General features: G+C 37.9%; 1 protein-coding gene across 1 annotated transcript in view; it reads left to right on the top strand.

The window, feature by feature from the left end:
* The window catches only part of ROBO1 (roundabout guidance receptor 1), a 442006-nt gene that overhangs the window by 397727 nt on the left and 22120 nt on the right, over window positions 1-22159 (top strand). The window contains exons 20-24 of the mRNA XM_061134342.1: window positions 978-1132; window positions 3670-4005; window positions 6163-6270; window positions 9084-9228; window positions 12131-12379. Of these exons, the coding sequence (XP_060990325.1) occupies window positions 978-1132; window positions 3670-4005; window positions 6163-6270; window positions 9084-9228; window positions 12131-12379 (993 nt within the window). The remainder of the gene's footprint in view (window positions 1-977; window positions 1133-3669; window positions 4006-6162; window positions 6271-9083; window positions 9229-12130; window positions 12380-22159) is intronic.

Genomic DNA, 22159 nt, shown 5'->3' with positions numbered 1-22159 from the left:
TTTTAACAAAGAAAATGAAACCATGAAGGACATCTTTTCCGAATCTGCAGTGCCGGTCTGTTGATTGTGGATCTGAGAGTATATCCTGCATCATCACCTCTTTTGCTGAATTATCAGTCGGAGTCAAGGTTGGAAAAGGACCTCAGGACTGCCCTTGCTAAACTTAATGTCTGTGTCTCTGCCACCGGTGGTCCAAGGTTCCCATTAGTAACTACTGATGTACGTTGCATTCCCAGTGTACAGTGAAAGAGGATTAACATCTGTTGTTCCCCCCCAAAAAAACATTAACACTCATATATCTTACAGTGGACATCACTGTTTTACCAGATTTAATTCAGTAGCTTTCCTTTGTTTACATAGGGATTTATGGCATTTTACATTGTCACCATCAGAAATTGTTGACAAGCTTACAGAACTGTGGACTGAAACACTGATGAGGCTCTCCGACAAAATGTCACAGAGCCCAAGATGCACTCTCTCTGAGACATGGTTTTGGAGAAAAGTATGCAAATGTCCTTACTGTGAAGGCTCCTTTATCTAAGTAAACAGCTTGTTCCATTTTTTAACGAAGTAGTGAGAAGAAACATGGTTTTTAATGGGTCAAAAAAGAAATGCAAACTATCTTAACGCGAGTATTCTGTAAGCTATTAAAACACTGAAAAATACAAGCATCCACCTTTTTAGATTCCGTGTTTGGTTTTTAGTCACTCTGACTGAAGAAGGAGTAAAACATCAGAAACTACAGTATTTTAAGTCTCTGCCTGTTTACAGTGTAATGGCTATATAAACTGAGGTGTGTCTCAGAACATTACATTGTTGCCTTGTCTATAAAATAAAATAAAAAGAATATCTTTCCGCATAATTGACCAAGTTATTTGGGAGGATAATAAGATGGAGAATGGGTTGGAGTTCTGAATATGCAATGTTATTTGCTACTTATATAACACTTGCTTTTACACATGTTTTTTTTTCTTTAGGCCAGGACTTCTCAACATCAGTGAACCTGCCACGCAGCCGTGGCTGGCAGACACATGGCCTAACACTGGGAACAATCACAATGACTGCTCCATCAACTGTTGCACGGCAGGCAATGGGAACAGTGATGGCAACCTGACCACGTATAGTCGCCCAGGTTAGAGGCAAGAGATAGCTTGATACACAGGCTCGGCATTGTTAGGAACCGGCCATGAGGAGATAACTTCCCTTTTCTTCTCCCTAAATTGGAAAGGAAATTTAATCAATATGTTCATGAAATATGAACCACTGTTTAGCAAATTAGCCTGAATCAAGTTATGTTCTCCATGCTTATAGCTCCACATCTCACCCTGCACCCAAAAATGTTTCCCAGTATGTGAAGGGAGAATGGAGGATATAAACCCTAGAATAAATAGCAAATAAGGAAAAAGGAAATTATGGAGAAGTAGTTGTCCTCATAAAAATGTGTGTAATTATAATTTTAGTAGATTGTAGTTATTTATAGTATTTATTTTAAAGATTTTCAGGGCAAAGCAAATCAAAAGACCAATAAATATATATTGGTCTGAGGGATTCCAATTTTTAATGGCAGTAACAACAACAATAAGAATAATTACATGGTGGCAAAAATAATTTTAAATGAAAGCTAACTGAAATTCAAAAATTTTATTGTATAACAGTAAATTTTTATGGGATACAAGAAATATATACCTTTTGTAGATGTCTATGTTAATGCTAATTGTGTCTTTGGGGTTCAGAAATATGTGTGGTGAATTACTTGCTAAAATTTCATGCTAAAACATGACAGTTAACTTTGGATGTAGAGTATGCAGTATTTAAAAGAATAAACAAAATTATAAATAATTCTTAAAAAAGAAACCTTTCAGCAATGCATTCACAATATAGGAAATATAGGAAGAGTCATGAAGAATCAAAACATATGACTATAGAAATAACCCATGGAATTAAGGAAAAGGAAAATAAAATATGGCATTTAAGTAAAAAATATGATGTACCATAAAGAACAAATCATAGTCTCCATTGAATTTGGATATCAAAATGATGCAACCATATGACCAAGTCCCTATTCTTTAGAGGTTGGTGTTCTAGTTATCTAGGCAGAGAAGTGCTCACATAATTATAAGTAAAAGAAAGATTATGCTGAGGCCAATAAGAGAAGAAAGTGACAACATTTTTGTAAATTAATATGGAGAGCTGAGTTATCCAACATGATAGACTCTGGCTTCAGGTGGCTATTTAAATTAAATAAAATACCATTTAAAATCCAGTTCCTCATTGGCACTAGCCACATTTTGAGTGCTCACATGTGACTATTGTATTAGACAGTGCAAAATAGAACATGTTCATCTCAGAAAGTTCTGTTGGATAGCAGTCATATGGAAATATTGGCAAAGAAAAATGAGATTGCCGAAACCATATTGCCATTAAAAATATTTTAACAACTCTTACATGAAGCTTAGTACCTAGAAATTAGAAATAAAATTACTAAAAGCAAGATTAATCAAATACCTCTGATCCCTGATCATTTGTTGTTAAAATGCAAGGTAATTGAATTCAGTAGGGTCGAGAAGTTGCAATTTTTTCTTAAAACTGTATTCATTTTTACATCTTTAGTAGTAGCCATGTTAATTCATCATTACGCTGTTTAGTTGAAAACTCATCCTCAAGGTGAACTTGTTAATATTGCAGCCACTATGAATAAAATAGTGGTATTTTTACTATTATAACTTAACTAAATTTTGATTTAAATAATATTTTAGTTTTATATGATGATTTTAGTTCTTTCTGCTATTTTAATATTTTCAAATGCAGACCTTAAGCATTTCTATGTATATATTACTTATTTCACTCTTAAATGTTTAAATGAAGGAAAAATTAGAGTGAAGTTGAAATATTAGACAGATTATTACAGGTGTTATTTGATTAAATTGCCCTGCCTACTGTGATTCATTTGACCATCATTATTGTCATTTTATATATCTTGAGGTATCATTATGAAACCATGCAAAATGATTATATAATAGCTTTTCTTGATAATGATTATCTTATGTGACCAAGGGAAAAAACTAATAAAACTCTCCCGAGTATTGTTTACCATCACTTTACCTCTGTTCCTCATTTTTTTGAATAGAGGTACTTTATACAGTATTGATATCTCAAGTTATTTGATCTGAGCGCAGACGTCTTTTAGGGGAGGGAGACGGTCTGGACTCTTAACCTATTAGCCTTGTTCTGTTGCTTCAACAGCTAGCTAGTAACTTCAAATAGTTCAGTAACTCCAGATTAGAAAATTTAAACTTGGCACATAAAGATATTCATGTATATATTCTCTTAGTGCATTTCCCATTAATGTGATTGTTAAAGGAAAATTACTTAAATTGAGTTCATTATTTGTAAACTACATAACACTAACTGAAGTTCAGAATTATTTAGTCTCCATATAAATTACATGTCCTCTCTTACTCCCTCAATTTTTTTTTTTTTTTGAAAGAACATTTGATTCTGTTCTTCAGAAAGGACATAAGAATACTTGGTCCTTTTTATTCATTGTGTTTAAGCCCATTTATACTTTATATAACAGTTTTACTGTGACTCACAAAGCTTCTCACGAGGAAATTTAAAACGAATGACCATGCAGAATGACTTTTTCCTTTTCCTCCCCATTGCACATAGCTGATTGTATAGCAAATTATAACAACCAACTGGATAACAAACAAACAAATCTGATGCTCCCCGAGTCAACTGTTTATGGTGATGTGGACCTTAGTAACAAAATCAATGAGATGAAAACCTTCAATAGCCCAAATCTGAAGGACGGGCGTTTTGTCAATCCATCAGGGCAGCCCACCCCTTATGCCACCACCCAGCTCATCCAGTCAAACCTCAGCAGCAGCGTGAACAACGGCAGCGGGGACTCCGGTGAGAAGCACTGGAAGGCACCCGGCCAGCAGAAACAGGAAGTGGCGTCGATTCAGTATAACATCATGGAGCAAAACAAACTGAACAAAGGTGAGGAGGCCTGCCTTTATTCCCCCCGTTTTCTGTATTGGCTGCCTTAACCCTTCAGCACTACATGCCAAAGCTTGTCTGGAACTCGCCAGTGACATCTGTCTTTTGTCACTAAGGTTTTCTGATTTCTTTGGTTTTCAAAACGTCCAGTGTCGGAAAGTTAATTAGCCCAACAATAACCTTGGAAAATTGATTTTATAATAATATATAAGTATTTCCAAATGGTTTCGAGATTAATTTAAATTTAATCGGAGGTGAGGGATTGCTCTGGACAGAATCTTTTATTCATAAGGCAGATGTACAGCCGTCACAATACCTCACCTTTTAAATAAATAGACTCTCCCATTCTTTCCACTCGAGAATGGAAGATAATTGCTTCTACATGGTCACATAAATGAATGGCATTTTTATATCAAACTGAAAAAAATAAGCTTGAACTGGAGAAGTGGTTCAATTTTTTATATTTCTCCTACCTCTTGTGGTTACTAAGACTGCTGCAATGTATGATTTTAGACCCTAAATTTCTTTGACCTGGTTGAAGTCTGTCAGGATAGAACCTAAAGTAAATTGAGTTCAGTGTTAACTTATAACTGCGGAATAGTATTTTATGGCCTGAGGGGAATGTTTCTCTATTGTAAAATGGGTGAGTTGGAAGGGATAGGTATTTGATTTCTTTGTAGTTCCTCTAGGTTACTGCTTTAATAACATGATTTACAAAATTAAACCTCTAGAAATAAAGGGAATGCTCTAATTTGAATAAGTCAGGACAGTTTTGTATGAGTGTCCAGGTAAAGGATATATTTAATTGCAGATAATTAGAAACACAGATTTCTTTTTTTTTAGGCTTGACTTGGAAATGTTTTTTTCAAAGCTAAATGTATTACAGTTGGAAATTACCAAGAGATAGTGTTATATGTTTTACTTTAATAAGTCAGTCATCTTGCTTTATTCCCAGTTTAAGAAAACATTTGATTGGTATAATAACCCAATTCAATAGATATTTTCTAACCATTTTTTTTCTTGAAGTATAGTTGATGTACACTGTTGCAGAAGTTACAGGTGTACAATGTAGTCATTCACAATTTTTAAAGGTTATACTCCATTTATAGTTATAAAATACTGGCTACATTCCTTGTGTTGAACAGTATATCCTTGTAGCTTATTTTATATATAATACAGCTATTAGTCCCTTACCTGTATGCCCCTCCCCGTTTCCTCTCCCTGCTGATAACCACTAGTTTGTTTTCTGTATCTGTGAATCTCCTTCTTTTTGTTATATTCACTAGCTTGCTGAATTTTTTAGATTCCAACTATGAGTGATATCATGCAATATTTGCCTTTCTCCGTGTGACTTATTTCACTTAGCATAATACATGAGTTCATGACCAAGATGAATAGGAGAGTTTCTATAATCATGGAGTTTACAGTAGGGATTCAAACTATTGTCATAATATTCCTGCAGAGTATACGACCTTATTGTGGACTTTGGAAAGGTTTAACAGTCCTCTGTACAAATATTTTAGAGCTGTGATATATTGTTTATACTGCTTATAAACAGACTTGGTATGTCAAACTATAATAAAGACACTGGAATGCAGCTAGACTGATAGATTATTACTCAGTACATTCCTGGGGTGAGTTTTTCACTCAGATTTTCACCTCTCCCTAAGCAAGCAGAAGTATTTGTGGAAGACTGAGCTACTTCTTCTTCTTATCTGTATTTTTAATTAGACATAATCTTCCTGGCAAGTTTCAGTTTTATGTTTTGTTATTTTTTAATGATTCACAGACATGACATTTTACAATTTCTTATTATTAAAATTATTTTGTTACCATATTTTTAAAGATAAGAAGTCAAGCAAAGCTGACTTATGCCTTAGCTGATTTATAAGTGTTTTAAAGAGAAGAAATAGTCCCTGGGAGGATGCATTCACACTTATGCTTAGTCTGATTCATGTAAAGAAGACACAAAGAGTTTGTATTTTACATATCTTAAAGTAGACATGTTTAAAGATCTTTATTTTTTCTTGACCTTTCATTCTAAACGCATGTCCATCTTAGCAAGTGATCAGTATGATAATTTAAAAGCTTAATCCTTGGTAAATGATTGAGGCACCAAAATAAATGTATGACTTTTTTTCCATCTGAAATGTCCAGATTATCGTGCAAATGACACAATTGCTCCAACTATCCCGTACAACCAGTCATATGACCAGAATACTGGAGGATCCTACAACAGTTCAGACAGGGGAAGTAGTACATCAGGTAAGTAAGGGAAACCAAGGAGAAGGCCAGTCTCTCCTTTAAAGAGATGGTGCGTTTCTTTAGCTTGAATGCTAATGATCTGAAATATGACATGTCTAATCAGTTTATATGATTTGAATCTTCCAGGCATAGGTCTTGTCTCTGCAATGTGAACTACTGTCCACTCACTGAACCATTTTATGTTCTATTTAGTAATGAAGGTTGAGGCTCCTATTTTCTTCCTTTTTAAGGAGCTCTATTAAAGCCAGAAGCATGACTGAATCTTTAGAGGCAGTTGAAACACTTTTTCCATCTCAGCAAAAATATAACTAAAAATATTGCACATACAGTTAATCTGCTAACTATGTTACTATTTGAAGGTAGTCTGTTAAAGCATATGAAACTTCAGTACACTTGAGTAGGATCAAAAGCCCAAGAGATGGTATCATGAGATTTAGGTACAATTGGAACCTGCCTCAGTTAACAATCTCTCTACCCCTTGCTTAGTTCCTGCTCTAAAATCTCGTAAAGCAGCCTCCCAGCGTCAGTGTACGGGCCTCAGAAGCCGCGCCGAGGCCTCTTCCCTGTGGTTTTCATGCTGGTGCAGCTGTTTGCCAGCTGTTTTCCTGACAGCGGCTGCAGATGGGAGCTTGCTGGTACTTAAGCCCTGTTTTTCTAATTAAAGGCGGTTCATTATTAGAACGAACATGTGGCAAGTCACACCACAATGAGGACAAAACCAACTGATCTTGACTCTGGTTTGTTTCTCCAGGAGAGGGTAGATATATTACCTCCTAGCAACTGGATTAAAGTTGCCAGTAGGTGCTTTTAGCCAAATGTCTCTACCCCTCTTCTGTAATGCATATGGTATTTGCATTTTCCCATCTTGCCTTGATGAAGGCATGCTGATTTGGCGTTTTCTAGCCTGTGTTTTGTCACTGATTGAAATTGTTTCTAGTTGAATTAAGGAGCTTAGGAATAGCTCTATACCTTTTTAGATCTACTCTTGTTTTACTACGTATTGTTGGACTGTTTTTAACAAATCTTATCAAATGACTTTTTATATTTTTTAAAGTAAGTAAACTCTAAACTATAATAAAGACACTGGGAAAGAGCTAGACTGACAGATTATTACTCAGTACCTTCCAGTGGTGAGTTTGCTGTTTGGATTCTCACCTCTGCCTAAGTAGGCAGAAGCATTAAGCATTTCTAAATTAAGAGACAATTTTCAAAGATGTACTCTTGGGACAGCTATATAAAGTATTTTTATATTTGCTATCCCATGCCATTTCTTCTTTGAATTCTTAGCCACTTAAAGAGAAAAATGTCTTAATGGAAAAAGAAAAAAAAAAGATTCTGGGCTGTTATTCAATTGCCTTTCTCCATCCCTCAGGATCCCATCAGATCCTGATGTTCTGCGGCTATTTGGTATTTAGTATTCTGTGAATATGTGGTAAAAAGGTAACATGATGTGAAATCTGGTGGTAAATAATTAGGGGAGAGAATGAGGCAATTAAATGAAGTATAGGAGAGATTTGTGATGTAAGGCCTTTCAGGACAGGTGGAGTTGTTATAGTAGATGAGTGCCAGGAAATCAAGACAAAAGGCTGTGGGTACAGTCAGCTCCTCAGTACACGCCTAGCCATTCTAAGACAGGACCGCTGAGTGGAGGAGGAGAGACAAACAGGCAGAAGCCTGACCATCATAATTTGTAAATAACAGCCTGTCCCGCAGCCCACACTTGGTGTAGTAACAGGCCAGTGCAAGAACATCTGGCTTCACAAACACTGTTATTTGAAAATTCCCAAGTGACTTAAAAAAATAAGTCTCATTGAATACATTCAGACCTGTTTCATGTACCATGTGAGTTGGAGCTGTTTCAGAAAGGTTTAAAAAAAAAAAAACAAGACAATTCACTGAATTTAAGGGATCATATGAGAAAAATAATTACAGACTCATTGTCTGTAATTTACTTAAGAATGTAGAATATATCCTATTGGAGGAGGAGGATAACAACCATTTTATCTCCAAATATCTTTTGACCTAACGTTATTTTAAAATGAATATACCAAAATGTGCAGCTACCTATGTTTAAAGAATATACCAAATCTAATACCAGAATGTTGGGCAACTTGAATAATTGAGCTATTTTAAACTTCTAAGAATGTTCAAGCAACATTATTTCACTCTAAGCCATAATTTTATAGAAACAGTGGCTAAAAACACTTCTGCTCCTTTTTAAAAACCATTTTTCTGCTTCTTTTGTTGTTAGATATATTAGTTCTTCCAGCAGTTATTTTCATCTGCACCTGTCTTTCTGACAAAAACTAGTAATTTCATTGTGCCTAAAACGTTTCAGTGGACAAATACAAATTATATATACTCGGTAATTTAATGCAACAGTGGAAATGTAATAGATCGTATCTGTATCATATTGTATTTTAGGTTCCAGCAATTAAATAATAGAAAGGCACTTCAGAAAGTGTGTCTACAGCTCATTTGTTTTAGATGATAATCCATAATGCAATTAATTGCTGCACAAAGATCACTATTAATGATATGACTTATAAAAATTCATTTATGGTTTTATTGCTCTTTCACTATTTATTTTGCAGTTAAGCTTGTCAGTATTCTGCATTTTCTTTTGTACAAAGTTCTGTTTAAAATTCAAGAAGAAAAGTGTGTCTATCTCTGTATCTGAAGTACAAGATCATATTTACAGAACATAATGTGTGGATTATTAGTAACATTGATAATATGTGGATTATTAACCTGTGGATCATAGAAAAGATTTAAAATTCAGAAATAAAAGTTGGCTTTTATTTCTTTTCAAGGGAGTCAAGGGCATAAGAAAGGTGCACGGACACCCAAAGTCCCGAAGCAAGGCGGCATGAGCTGGGCAGACCTGCTGCCCCCGCCCCCGGCACATCCTCCTCCTCCCAGCAACAGTGAAGAGTACAGCATCTCTGTGGGCGAAAGGTAAGCGGGGTTCCAGGACAGACGTAAGTGGGGCAGCAGGGTTCCCTAAACCAGTCATCCAGGGAGACTGATTCTTAAGGTCCATGGACCTTTGTCTCTAAATAGAACAATACTGATGGGTCAGCACGACTTAGAAACCCTCCTCAGTTTTGCAACAACAAAAGGAATTCATATCTTGGAAGCTTCTTTTGGAACTCAGAACATGAGTCATGAATACATACACACACACCCCCACACCCCCCCACACACACACCCATTCACATACACACATACACAGTTTACATATTTATATTTATAAGTATTTTACTTTATATACATATAATTAGCATACATGGTCATGAATATATATGAGGTCACTTACATATCACTCTCTATATTTGATGTTGTATTTTTCAAATATCAAAAATTCTGTTGTACGTCTCTAAATTTTCATAAATTAAGTGTATGGATTCATACCACCGCTCCAGCATCCTGAAAACTGTTTGCCCTCAGATATGATCACATTCTGCTGAAAACTGTAGAAGTTTAAACTTTGCTGAATTGTTTCTCACAAGGATTTACTGAGTGTAAAAAACCCACGTGACAGCAATTAGAGAGTTAGCGTGCTTCTTCCTCACTTCAGGGTGTGTAGAACTAGATGTGGTACCACCCAACAAAACAAAAGCAGCAGCTTCACTTGGGTGATCAGTGGAAGAGAACTCCTTTGATATAGAGAATTAACAAAGGAAGTGCAAGATTGGCCCGAAAATAGTCTTTCTAAAGACTGATATTGAGATGAAGACGTTGTTCTTTTATTCTCCACAAAAATAAAACAAAAAACAGTTTTAGAGTTCCAACTATGACAGGAAACAAAGTCTCTTTACTTTTATTTTCTAAGCACTGAATTATCAAATACTGAACCACTTGGAGAAATGAGAGGTGAGGTTCCTGTAAGCTCTGGTTACATTTTTGTCAGTCTGTCCATACGAAGAGTTTCCCTGGTGGCTCAGATGGTAAAGAATCTGCCTGCAGTGCAGGAGACCGGGATTCAATCCCTGGGGAAGAAAGATCCCTGGAGATGGAAATGGAGATCCATACATAACCTTCTTTTATATGTGTTTTTGTTTAAAAGACACCTTATTTAATGTATATTGTTGACTCATTAACATTGAATTCACAGCCAACAGCACTGTGAGTCATTCCTCAGCAAAGCTTATCTAAATACATGTATTTTCTCCACTGAGGTACTCTATAGCCTTCTTGCCCTTGGGAACCCCAAACAGTCCTAAGGTACACCCGGGAGTCATTTTTACCAGGGAACTCACCATCGTAAGGGCTTCCCTGGTGGCTCAGTCAGTAAACAATCTGCCTACTAGTGCAGGAGACCTGGATTTGATCCCTGGATCAGGACAATCCCCTGGAGCAGAAAATGGCAACCAATTCCAGTATTCTTGCCAGATTACACAGATACTTTGACTGTGTTGTTTAGGTCCTCATATTTTATTCTATAGGCAACTAAAGAGCCACTTATTACCTTAAAACAGGTGAATAACCAGAGCGTGGTGCTCATTATAATAAAAAGCAGTGTGAGGATGGAGAAAAAGGAATAGATTCTAGAGATTTTTAGAAGTAGAATAGAAATGAACTGGGGAACAGTTTAAGGTAGAAGAGAGGAATGTCAAAATGAGTACAAGAGACACAGGAAACAGGGAGAAGTGTCACAGAGAGTGGGATTTGTTCATTAAAAGGAGATATAAAGATACAAAGAAATCATGTTATATGAGCATCAACTTTCCTGAGTTCTGGTAAACAAGGTACGTGGTAGAGAATGAATAAGCAGGGTAACATGAACACGATTTATATAATGCATCAAGTTACTGCCATTCTAATTAACAATTGTATGCCCTGAGGTAAAAGAGAAAGGAACAAACATTCACCAGATTCATTTAAAGCTTCCACACAGCTCTAGCTATGGAAGAGAAGGGGACATTTTATAGTTTATTGATTATTTTATTTATTGTGTTTTTCATTCACCATCCCACATGCAAGCCAACAAGACTATATTTTGTGCTCAACCGAAGAAATACTGATCTATTACGATTTTAGAGGAAAAGTGGATTATATTGGGCTAATAAGTTGATCTCCAATGTATCTCCCTCCAGAGGGATTTTCAAGAGTAATTTTTCTCAGGGTTTGGCATATTGTCTTTGGATTATTTTCAAGACCATCCTGAATCATCCTTTAGAGATCATGTTGGGTTGGAGGGATTGAAGAGATCAAACACATTTGGGGTTTACTAAATTAAACTTAGTTAGATTTCTTTATTGCATGACTTCTCAGAGCCTATAATGAGCCAACTGAATTGTAATCCCAAAGAGAAAACTTTGTTATCTATAGCAATGTTATCTCTGGCATCTTTATGACGGTGAGCTTTTTTTTTTTTTTTTCCTCTAAACAATACCTCCTCTTTTTTTGGAAATTCTTATTTATTTATTTATTCATGGCTGCACTGGGTCTTTGATGGCGGTGTGTGGGCTTTCTCTATTGCGGGGAGCAGGGTCTACCCTCTAATTGTGGTACGTGGGCTTCTCATTGTGGTGACTGCTCTTGTTGAGGAGCACGGACTCTAGGTGCAGGGGCCTCAGTAGCTCCAGCACACAGGCTCAGTAGGTAGGTAGCACACGAGCTCAATTGCCCAGCAGCCTGTGGGATCTTCCCAGACCGGGGATTGAACCCTTGTGCCCCACATTGGCAGGTGAGTTCTTATCCACTCGACCGCCAGGGGAGTCCCAGCAATACCTTCTGAAGGTGGCCTGAGCAGTCAGATTTCAACAGCAATTCAACACTAACACTCCGCTACCTCTGCAGATAGTTCATTGGAATAACCTGAAGTGAGTCTAAGTGTCCTTATGATTTGTTCTAGCTATGACCAAGAAATGCCATGCCCCGTGGCCCCAGCGCGGATGTATCTGCAACAAGGCGAACTAGAAGACGAGGAAGACGAGCGCGGTCCCACGCCCCCGGTGCGGGGAGCCGCCTCCTCTCCGGCTGCCGTGTCTTACAGCCATCAGTCCACCGCCACTCTGACGCCCTCTCCGCAGGAAGAACTCCAGCCCATGTTACAGGATTGTCCCGAGGAGGTGGGCCCTGGGCAGCACCAGCCTGACCGGAGGTACGGGCGTCATTCGGCTTCCTCACTAATGGCATGAGCATCGGCTCCTTTCCGCTCCTACGTGGCATTTACAGAATGCTCTCACCCGGAGTACTTTTCAGGTCACGTGGGGCTTTTTTCCAGTATCATCCCACAGGAAGCCCTCCCTGGTAATTAGCATATCAAGTAATATTGTTGATCAGAACATTAGATTAATTGATCCCAGTGAACTTGCAACCATAAAATAATGTGCCTTAATTCTCACCCACTTAGGATAATTGCATTCATAAACACATGGAGACCATGTAGTAAATATATGGGTTGCTAATCTTATCGTCTTATTGACGATGAGTGGTTTTGTATTTTAGTTTTCTTTATGCGTGGCCATGCCATGTCTTTAGTCTGTGAAGGAGAGATTTTCCTCCTGTCTTTTCAAATTAAGACTGCAGAGTGATTTGTTCTTTAAAAGCTGTAATGTTACAGCATGAATTTGGTATATTCATTTTGTGTTGACTTCAGGTATCTTTACTTTGGTTGAGATATTAGCTTACAGTCCTTTTGTCTAAGCTACTAATAGTATGTTTCAAATTACTTTTCAAATTACCTATTTCCTCACCATCCTCCTCTGTGTTACAAACAGTACCCAGTATCTTCCTCCTGGCAAACTCTTCTTTTGTTCTTTTGAAAAGATCAGCCTCTTTACCTTTCTTGATCATGATCAAAAATCAGCTTTGTGTGTGTGCCTTAGACTTTTTAACCCATGTATTCAGCATTGCCAACCAGCACGTTTGTTATGCACAAATCCTTCACTTGTCATTTCTACCACATAAAAGCTATTACTGCATCATGTCAGCACTTCTCTCATTGTTGATGATTTCGTTTGTAGTATTTTATTGCCCTTGACACATTATGTATATATATTATTTTCTGTATCCCTAATATCATTTGAAACTGAGTATATTATTTGCCCAGAAGATCTCCCTTCCGTATTCTTGAATGAATAACAAATTCTGGTTTATGCTGCTTGAATTCTGTAGATCAAAACAGAATTTGCAGTGCTTTGAACTATTCTATCAGTAAGAGGTCATTACCAAATTTAACTCGTATACTCTGTAAAATGAAGGAAGTAGTTAAATTTTCTTCTGCGTGACAAGGGGTAAGTCGGATTGCCAGACATTTAAATTTAATGTTATTAACCCATGGAACTTCAGGAAGATTGAGAACAAATAAGACATCTCTTTTCCCTATTAAGGTCACAGCCATCTCTGCTGCCACTCTTATTCAGAGAAAATGAGATGCTAATAGAGGCTGTTAGCTCTGAAACATCTCAACATTCTTTTCTCATTCTTTCAAATTACCTATTTCCTCACCATCCTTCTCTGTGTTACAAATGGTAGCCAGTATCTTCTTCCTGGCAAGCTCTTCTTTTGTTTTCCTTAGGTCAACCTCTTCACCTTTCTTGATCACAATCAAAAATCAGCTTATCTATCTTGCCTTTTCAGCCTTTTCCTCTTGATTCAATCCTTTCTCCTTACTGTTAACTCTACTACTTTTTAAACTTTCCTTAGCCTCCCCTTTATCCTGCTCTTTGTCTCTCCTCCTCCGTAAGATTCTTGGATCACTTTTACTTTCCTAATTCTTATTCACACCTCAGTCCTCTGAATGCTGGCTTATACCATTTACTTCCATCAGGCTTCAGAAAGTAACTTCTGAATCATCAGTCTAAAGCCTTCTTTTAATTTCTTCCATTATCTTACTACCATTCCCCCAATAAAATTATTCACCAAGTCCCTTCATTTGTAACTCCAAAATCCTCCTGATTTTGTTCCTAGAGCCCCTAGGGCAGGCCCTCCGTCCTGGTCCCTTTAAATACAGTTGTATCCCTGCATTGATCACCACTTACCTCACCTTCTCTGTCCACTGTCCACATTGGTTTTCTTTACCCACCAGTCTAGTAATGGTACTCCCCGTTCAGAGTCAAGTCTTACTATTTAGCCCTGTTTTAATCCCTTTTCCAGTCCTTTCTCCTTTACTTACTTCTTCCCTCCCAACACTTACCCACATCCACTTCTCTAATTAGTCTGTTTGAAATTCCCTGAATTTACCTTGAACTCACCAACACCTTGTCAGCAATGCCAGAAACCAGCCCACAGAAGGCCTCTCTGGAGCTAGCGGTGGGGGTCAGGCTGCTCTTGGTTCCATGACTGTCACCGAAATCCCTAGTGTCCTCACTGAGCACGGCTGTCTTGGCACATGCTGTTTCTCTGATGGCCTGGCCAGCACTTCTCATCTTTCCAAGCTCTGTTCAGATGTACCACCTGGGCAGCTTTCTTCTTGCAGCCTGGCAAAAACCAGCTCCTCTTGTTCACTCTTCATAATGGTCTGTTCACCACTCTGCTGCCACAGTAATCAGGTTTTCATGTTGCGTTAGCGTTGGCGACTTGCGTCTCTTTCCCTGTTTAAATCAAAAGCTCTTTGAGAGCAGTGCTTACGTCCTGCTCCTGTCATGAAGTTCCACAAAGCTTTCTTCAGTAAAAATCTGATAAGCGGAATCTTTTACTAGAGGAGAATGTGAAGTTGACTTACTCCCTACTACTTTAGGGGAGTGAATTCAAGGTGAACATGTATACTTGGGAAATGCACTGGGTATCTGTACCAAACATCCTCTTTGACTACATTCAGCCTATTTTAAAAGGTATGACTTACAGTCTATGAAGGTATTAAGATTTCTAGGATTGCCGCTAGAAACAACCCTGGGCACTAATGAGAAGTAGATGAGAGCCCATGGGACTTCCCTGCTGGTCCTGTGGTTAAGACTCCATGCTTCCAAGGCAGTGGGCACAGGTTCAGTCCCTGGTTGGGGAACTAAAATCCCACATGCTGTGCAACACAGCAAAAAATGAAAGTAAACAATAAAATGTTAAATTTGCCTGAAAATATTTTTGAAAAAGAAGCAGATGAAAGCCCATTAAACAAACAAACAAAAACTATTACTGCTTTCCTATGCTAAAGGTGTATCCTACATGTTTACCCTAGAAATTTTTGAAAATACAGATAAAATGAAAATACAGAAGTACCAATGACCTCTGTAGTCAGAAATTGTCACTGCTAAGTCCTCAGTAAAGATCTTTTCGGACCTTCATCTCTATATAATCTCACATTGCTTTGAATTTGTGATGTGATGATGTATTTTCCAATATAATCTTATAAAGTATTGTTTTCACTGAAGAGTGAATTTTTCCATGCCAATTACTATTTAGATAATCACCTTAAACAAATGTGTACTGTAATTTATTTTAAAAATTCCTTAATATTGGACATATGAGTCATGTCTAGTTTTTTGATAGTATACACGATGCTGTAATTTCCATCTCTAGTGAAGTCTTTGAGTCAAGCCTTTTCTCAGACCCTTAGCCTATTCGGAAGCCTCCCCATTTAGAAGATGACTTCTGTTTCTTTCCACTCCACTAATGATATATTCATTAAGGACAGATAGTTATTTCTCTATAAATTTCATTCCAAAGTATCAGACCCTTATCGCCAAGTACCTGTTCCTGCAGATTTTTACTGCTTGATGATCACACGGAGCAATGCACGTATCTCCAGCCATAAAGGCACTTTCCTACTTCCTCCAGCCATTTTCTCTCGTCTGTGTTACGGTAATGGTCCATAAGTGATCTTGTTGCCTTTAGCCCTGTCCTTTCTTTATCCTAATCGTCTTGCTGCAGATTGTGCCGAGGCATTTTCCTAAAATGCAACACTGGTCAAGTCGCTCCACTGCTTAAAATCTCTCAATGACCTCTCATTTCCCTTAGAATAAAGGCAAAATTCCATAATGGAGCAATCAAGGCGCTTTGTGATCTGACCTCTGCATGCCTCCGCATGCTTGGCCATTTGCACTCCCCTCCTCACTGTGGCTGTTGCCTTTGCTCCAAATTTCCAAAGAGTAAAGTGCTGGAACGACCAGCACTCTCAGCCATGTTGAGGTCTTTCCACTGGCCGTCTCATCTTCCTGGGACACCATTATCCCCTCTCTTTTGTGGAGCTAATACTTGTGTATCCTTTCCATCCAAGATTAAATGGAAGATACCCTGCATACGGTCTTTCCCTGATGCCCCAACTCTAAGTTGGAGCCAATTCTACATGTTCCCACAGTGCCCTAGATATCTTCTATCCTGGAGCGTGGAGAAAACTGCATTATCATTGCATGTTTAATTAACTGTTTGTTTCCTCCACTAGACTGTAAGTCCCTTTAGTCAAGGATTATGTCTATTTTATTTAACTGAATTTCTAGCTTAGTGCCTGAGTCCTGTTTCTAGTGCTGCCTATGAACAACACTAAAATGTAATCACCTAAAACCATTTTCTTTTACTTGCAATTCCACAAGTCAGGAATTCTGAAAGGATTCAACTAGGTAATTCATCACCAACCCACATGGCCTCTTCTGGTCTTTGGGGCTGCAAGATCTACTTCCAAGTTAGATTCTTCACGCATATGTCTGCCATCTCAGGATTCCTTGGCCTCTCTCTCCACATGCAGTCTCATCCTCCAGGGTCTCTCCGCCATAGCCCAGGCTTCTCATAACACAGGGATCTCAGGGGAGTGGCACTTCTTTCATGGCAGCAGCCTACTTATAAGTCAGGAAAAAGAAGTTGCCAGGCCAGTTAAGAGCTACATTCAGAACTGGTACAGTCTGACTTCTGCCATATTCTATGGTCAGAGCAGTTGTGGGATCCACCCAGATTCAGGACATAGGACTAAACTCCCACTCTTGACGAAGGGATGGCTAATTCTCATCCCAGAAGACCATTGTGGATGGAAGATACAGTTATGAACATCTTTGTAAAATACAGTCTGCTATGGCCTGGTGTCATAGTTTTTTAAATGCAAGTGCCTTAAAATTGAATCTTTCTATTGCACTATTAAAGTGCAAACTATAAACCATTACCTAAGGTCTTGTTTCTTGTGATTCCTTTGGTCTCGAACCTAGAAGTTTCTTCACCATAGTTGATACAGAGTAAATGTTTAAAAAATGAATACATATTTTACTTTTATGTTTATTGATTATGGACATTATAAATAGTGTAATGTACATAATAAGAAATTACTGAGCTAAAGCCATTATAACTGCAATATTTAATTAGATAAGTATTTCATACTTGCATTATTGTGGATATTACACTTTTGGCATTCTAATGAGCTTCTGAGGTATTCCATTTTTGTCTAAAACTAGATAAACTAGATGACTAACATAATAGTAATCTTTCATCTCTCTTTTCAGACTAACTATGAGAATAATATAATTAAATGTATTTTCATATATTGTTTTCAAAAGTATCTGATACTATTGCATTTACTGTAGCTAATATTTAGTAAAAAAAAAATCTTTTGAAAGTAAATTTCATGTGTGGAATAGGAAATCCACTGATATCTCTTTAGTATAGATGAACTGAGTATGATATAGTTGGAAGGAAAACAAGTGAAGGAAGATTAAATATCTTGTCTGTTAAAAACTGGGGAATGGTTAATCATACAAAATATTAAAGCTATACCAGTTTTAGCAAAATATCGAAGGTATGTATTTTCTCCCTTTCATCTTTTGCCTGGCAAATGTTTTGTGGTAAACTATATAAATACCTGCTTTCATAAATTAATGGAATTATTCTCTTCTCTTGAACATGTTTATGAAGGCATCATTTTTACAGGAGCCTAGAGTATTGTGATTCGCAGCCACATACTTGTTCATTATTTCAGAAGACATTGAAACTCCTCAGGGGGGAAAATTGAGGGGAGTTGAGGCTTATTTGTGGCAAGTCCCACTTGAGTACAGCATCTTGAAATAGCTTTTTGTTTTCAAATAGAATATATTACATACTTCAAACTGTACATGTTTATCACACGTTCCCTGGGCTTCCCTTATTTACAGATGGTTTGAATAAAATTTTCTGTCTTTCCCAAGCATTTGCCCAGGGTGTTGGTAGTTAAAAGCCAGTCCTCATTTAACATGAAGATGTTTTGGCTTCACATAATGTGACTTATCCACATACAACAATGCTGACATCTTTTCATGGTGAAGTTGGCTGTCCTACATCCCTTCATTGATGGTCAAAATAGCTCCTTTTGTGCTAAAAAGTCTTACATGTATTTTAAAAAAGAAGTTTCTTGTGGTATTTTGGATGTGCCTGCTGACAAAGGCGGTAAATTGACTTTTAAGTATGGTATTTTATTGCAATCCGAATTAAACAAAGGTTTCCCTCCTGTGTGTATAACATATTCCATATTGAAGCAATTATCCATTTTAATCTCTTAAATAACTTCAGCTTTGGTGTATTGTTCATATTTCTTCTAGTACCACACACAGATGCGTTAGAAACCACCCAGAAATGAAAAAAAATAACACATTTTACTAAAGAACTGTGTATATGTATATATCAGTATGTTACATATGTACATACATATGTGTACATGTGCATGTGTGTGTGTGTGTGTACTACATTTTGTCAGTCCTGTCCAACTCTTTGTAACCCTCCTATGCATGGGACTCTCCAGGCATGAATACTGGAGTGGGTTGCAGTACCCTCCTCCAGGGGATCTTCCTGACCCAGAGATCGAACCCACATCTCCTGCATTGGCAGGTGAGTGGGTTCTTTACCACTCACACCACCTGGGAAGCCTGTATATGTGAATATCTATGTATAATAACACCATACCTAGACGAAAGGCCATCACCTTGGAAAAGGAATGTGAGATTAAATTCTAAATTTCATACATACTAGTCATGGGAACATTGGCAAGGTCTTTAATTCCTCTGAATTTCAATATCCTCATTGTATAATACTTAGCTACAAAGTAGGTGCTCAACCAATTAGTTAATTATAGTATTTTTAGCAACCCTTCACTTTTAATGCTGTTTGTGTTAATAAAACATGTTTATTGAAGTGTCTCAGTTCATTGGGATACAAAGCACAAAACTTTTTTCTTCAAACAACTATCATGCCACCCTAAGCACGGTGCTATATTGAACTTCCCTTTTCCTCTCTGTAGCAGGTCTGCAAATTAGATCTTGACCAGAAACTCTATGGGTTTGTTTGTATGCTTTCTTTTAATTTATTACTCAGTCTTATTAATTTTAAAACTATAATCATACACTTCCAGATCTTTTTGCAGACTGAAATGTCTGTGGCCATGGTGACATGGAGTAAGTAGTGTGTTCCATTTTTAATCACTTCCTTTCTTGCTCTTCCCAGTCCATTCTCTTAAGTGCTAAGGCAAGGATGAGGGTACGTAAAAAGAGTAAAGTGCCCGAGGATCCAGGCTTCTTCTTGGTCAGCCCCAATGACCGTTCTGTCTCATCTTGCTCTATGAGTATCATAAGGATGGTGAGGGAAGGGGGCTGGCACCAGCTTCCATTGATGAAGGACTCTCTCCTGGACAACATCTATAGACGTGTGTAGTCCCTGAACAATTTAGCCACATCTTCAAGTAGACTACCAGTCAGTGGCATTCATACTCAATCTCTGCTAGTCTCCCAAGCCATAGGGTCACCAGATAACTCTAAATCCTAATCTCACCTACCCTCCAGCATGAGTGCTTTGAGTGGCAGGCTTGTTTCTTGTTGTTGTTTTGTTTTTTTAATATTATTGGAGTGGAATTGCTTTACAATGTTCTGTGAGCTTCTGCGGTACAATAAAGTAAATCAGCCATATGTATACATATATCCCCTCCTGCTTAAGCCTCCCTCCTCCACCCCCAACCCACCCCTCTTGGTCATGACAGAGCACCAAGCTGAGGTCCCTGTGCTATAGAGCAGCTTCCCACTAGCTATTTACCCCTGGTAGTATAAATGTATCTATGCTCTTCTCCCAGTTCATCCCACTCTCCCCTTACACCACTGCGTCCACGCCATATGCATCTCTGTTCCTGCCCTGCAAATAATTCTGCTGTACCATTTTTCTAGATTTCATGTATATGCATTCATATATAATATTTTTATCTTTCTGACTTACTTGAGTCTGTATGACAGACTCTAGATCCATCCACATCGCTACAAATGTTCCAACTTCATTCACTTTTATGCCTGAGGAATATTGCATTATATATATTTACCATATCTTCTTTAGCCATTCATCTGTCATGGGCATTTAGGTTGCTTCCACATCCTGGCTATTGTAAACAGTGCTGCAGTGAACATTGGGATACATGTGACTCTATCCTCTTTATTCTCAGGAGCTTAGAATTTGATGAAGTGTTGTCATGACCTTTCAAAAAGAGATTTCCCTTATATTACCTTTTTAACCTTGCTTAGAGGAAGGCATAGCAACCCACTCCAGCATTCTTGCCTGGAGAGTCCCACAGATAGAGGAGCCTGGAGGGTTACAGTCTATAGCGTTGCAAACAGTTGTACATGACTGATGCTACTTAGCATGCAACCTCATTTAGACAGCTCTTTGTAACCTTGCTTAGATAGCATCACCAACTCAATGGAAATGAATTTGTGCAAACTCCAGGAGATAGTGGAAGATGGAGGAGCCTGGCATGCTATAGTCCATAGGGTTGCAAAGAGTCGGATATGACTTAGCAACTGAACAGCAACCGGAGCGCTAAAACTGTTGAGCACATCACTAGGTAGTCCTCCAGGTAGAAATCACTGTACGTGTTCCCTGTTTTTCAGGCACTTTCCCAATTAGGAGTTAATGTCTTGGCATTCTTCCCACTTGGGAATAACTTCTTTCCACAAACCTTGCTTTCCACAAACCTTGCTTTCCACAAACTTTGCTTTCACTAATGTCTAAGTGCTCTCTGCCTTCTTACCCATCTTCTGTTCACTGTTTGATGGTGCAGGAGGGGAGAAGAAAGACTGCTTTTAACTGAGGTTCTCTAGATCTGTGGAGAGATGGCTGAAACCAGCTACTGTTAACTCTGTGAACTTAAATCCAGGCACCAAGAAAAATACCTGTAAACATTTTGTTAAACAGATAGGAGGAATAATGGTAAAAGTCATATACTTGAAAATAGCTAATAATATTTATAAGTGAGCAATTGGAGAAAAATTAATCTTGGCTGTTTCTTCAATAGAATAAAATCTAAAGGAAATTGTATCCTGTGCTGAATGCATAATATTTTAATCCTATAAAATTCTACTCTCTATAATCAAAATGAATATGTCCATTCGCTTGCAATGATAGGAGTGACCATGAAGGAAAGGGAAGGGAGCATGTTTATACGTTTATGGAGCAGCTTGTTTCAGAACTAATGTTTGCTGTCTTTGGTCATTATAAGCTGTCAGTAATATTCCATATAGAGCATGCGTGCATGCTCAGTCATGTCTGTTTGCAACATCATGGACTGTAACCTACCAGGTTCCTCTATCCATGGGATTTTCTAGGCAAGAATACTAGAGTGGGTTGCCATTTCCTCCTCCAGGGGATATTCCCGACCCAGGGATCGAGCTGGTGTCTCTTGTGTCTCCTACTTTGAGCTGGCGGGTTCTTTACCAAATGCACCACCTGGGAAGCCCCAATATTCCATATGCTTTAGGACAAATACAGAAGTGTCAATTTCAAACTAGGTATTGCTTACCACTTTTTTTTTTTTAACCCTTTTTTAACTGAGCATAACTGAACAGGGAGGCCTGGTGTGCTACAGCCCATGGGGTGAGGAAGAGTGGGACATAACTTGGAGACTGAACAACAAGAACCCAAAATATAAAACATAAAGAGACTTATCATAGATGAGTGTATTTCTATTAAGCTTGAATCAAAAGGTAGCCCAGCTTTCTTAAAAGTACCTCTGGTATTGAGA

The sequence above is a fragment of the Dama dama genome, chromosome 31 (assembly GCF_033118175.1).
Source record: "Dama dama isolate Ldn47 chromosome 31, ASM3311817v1, whole genome shotgun sequence".
NCBI lineage: Eukaryota > Metazoa > Chordata > Mammalia > Artiodactyla > Cervidae > Dama > Dama dama.
This window is presented reverse-complemented; position numbering and strand designations above follow the sequence as displayed.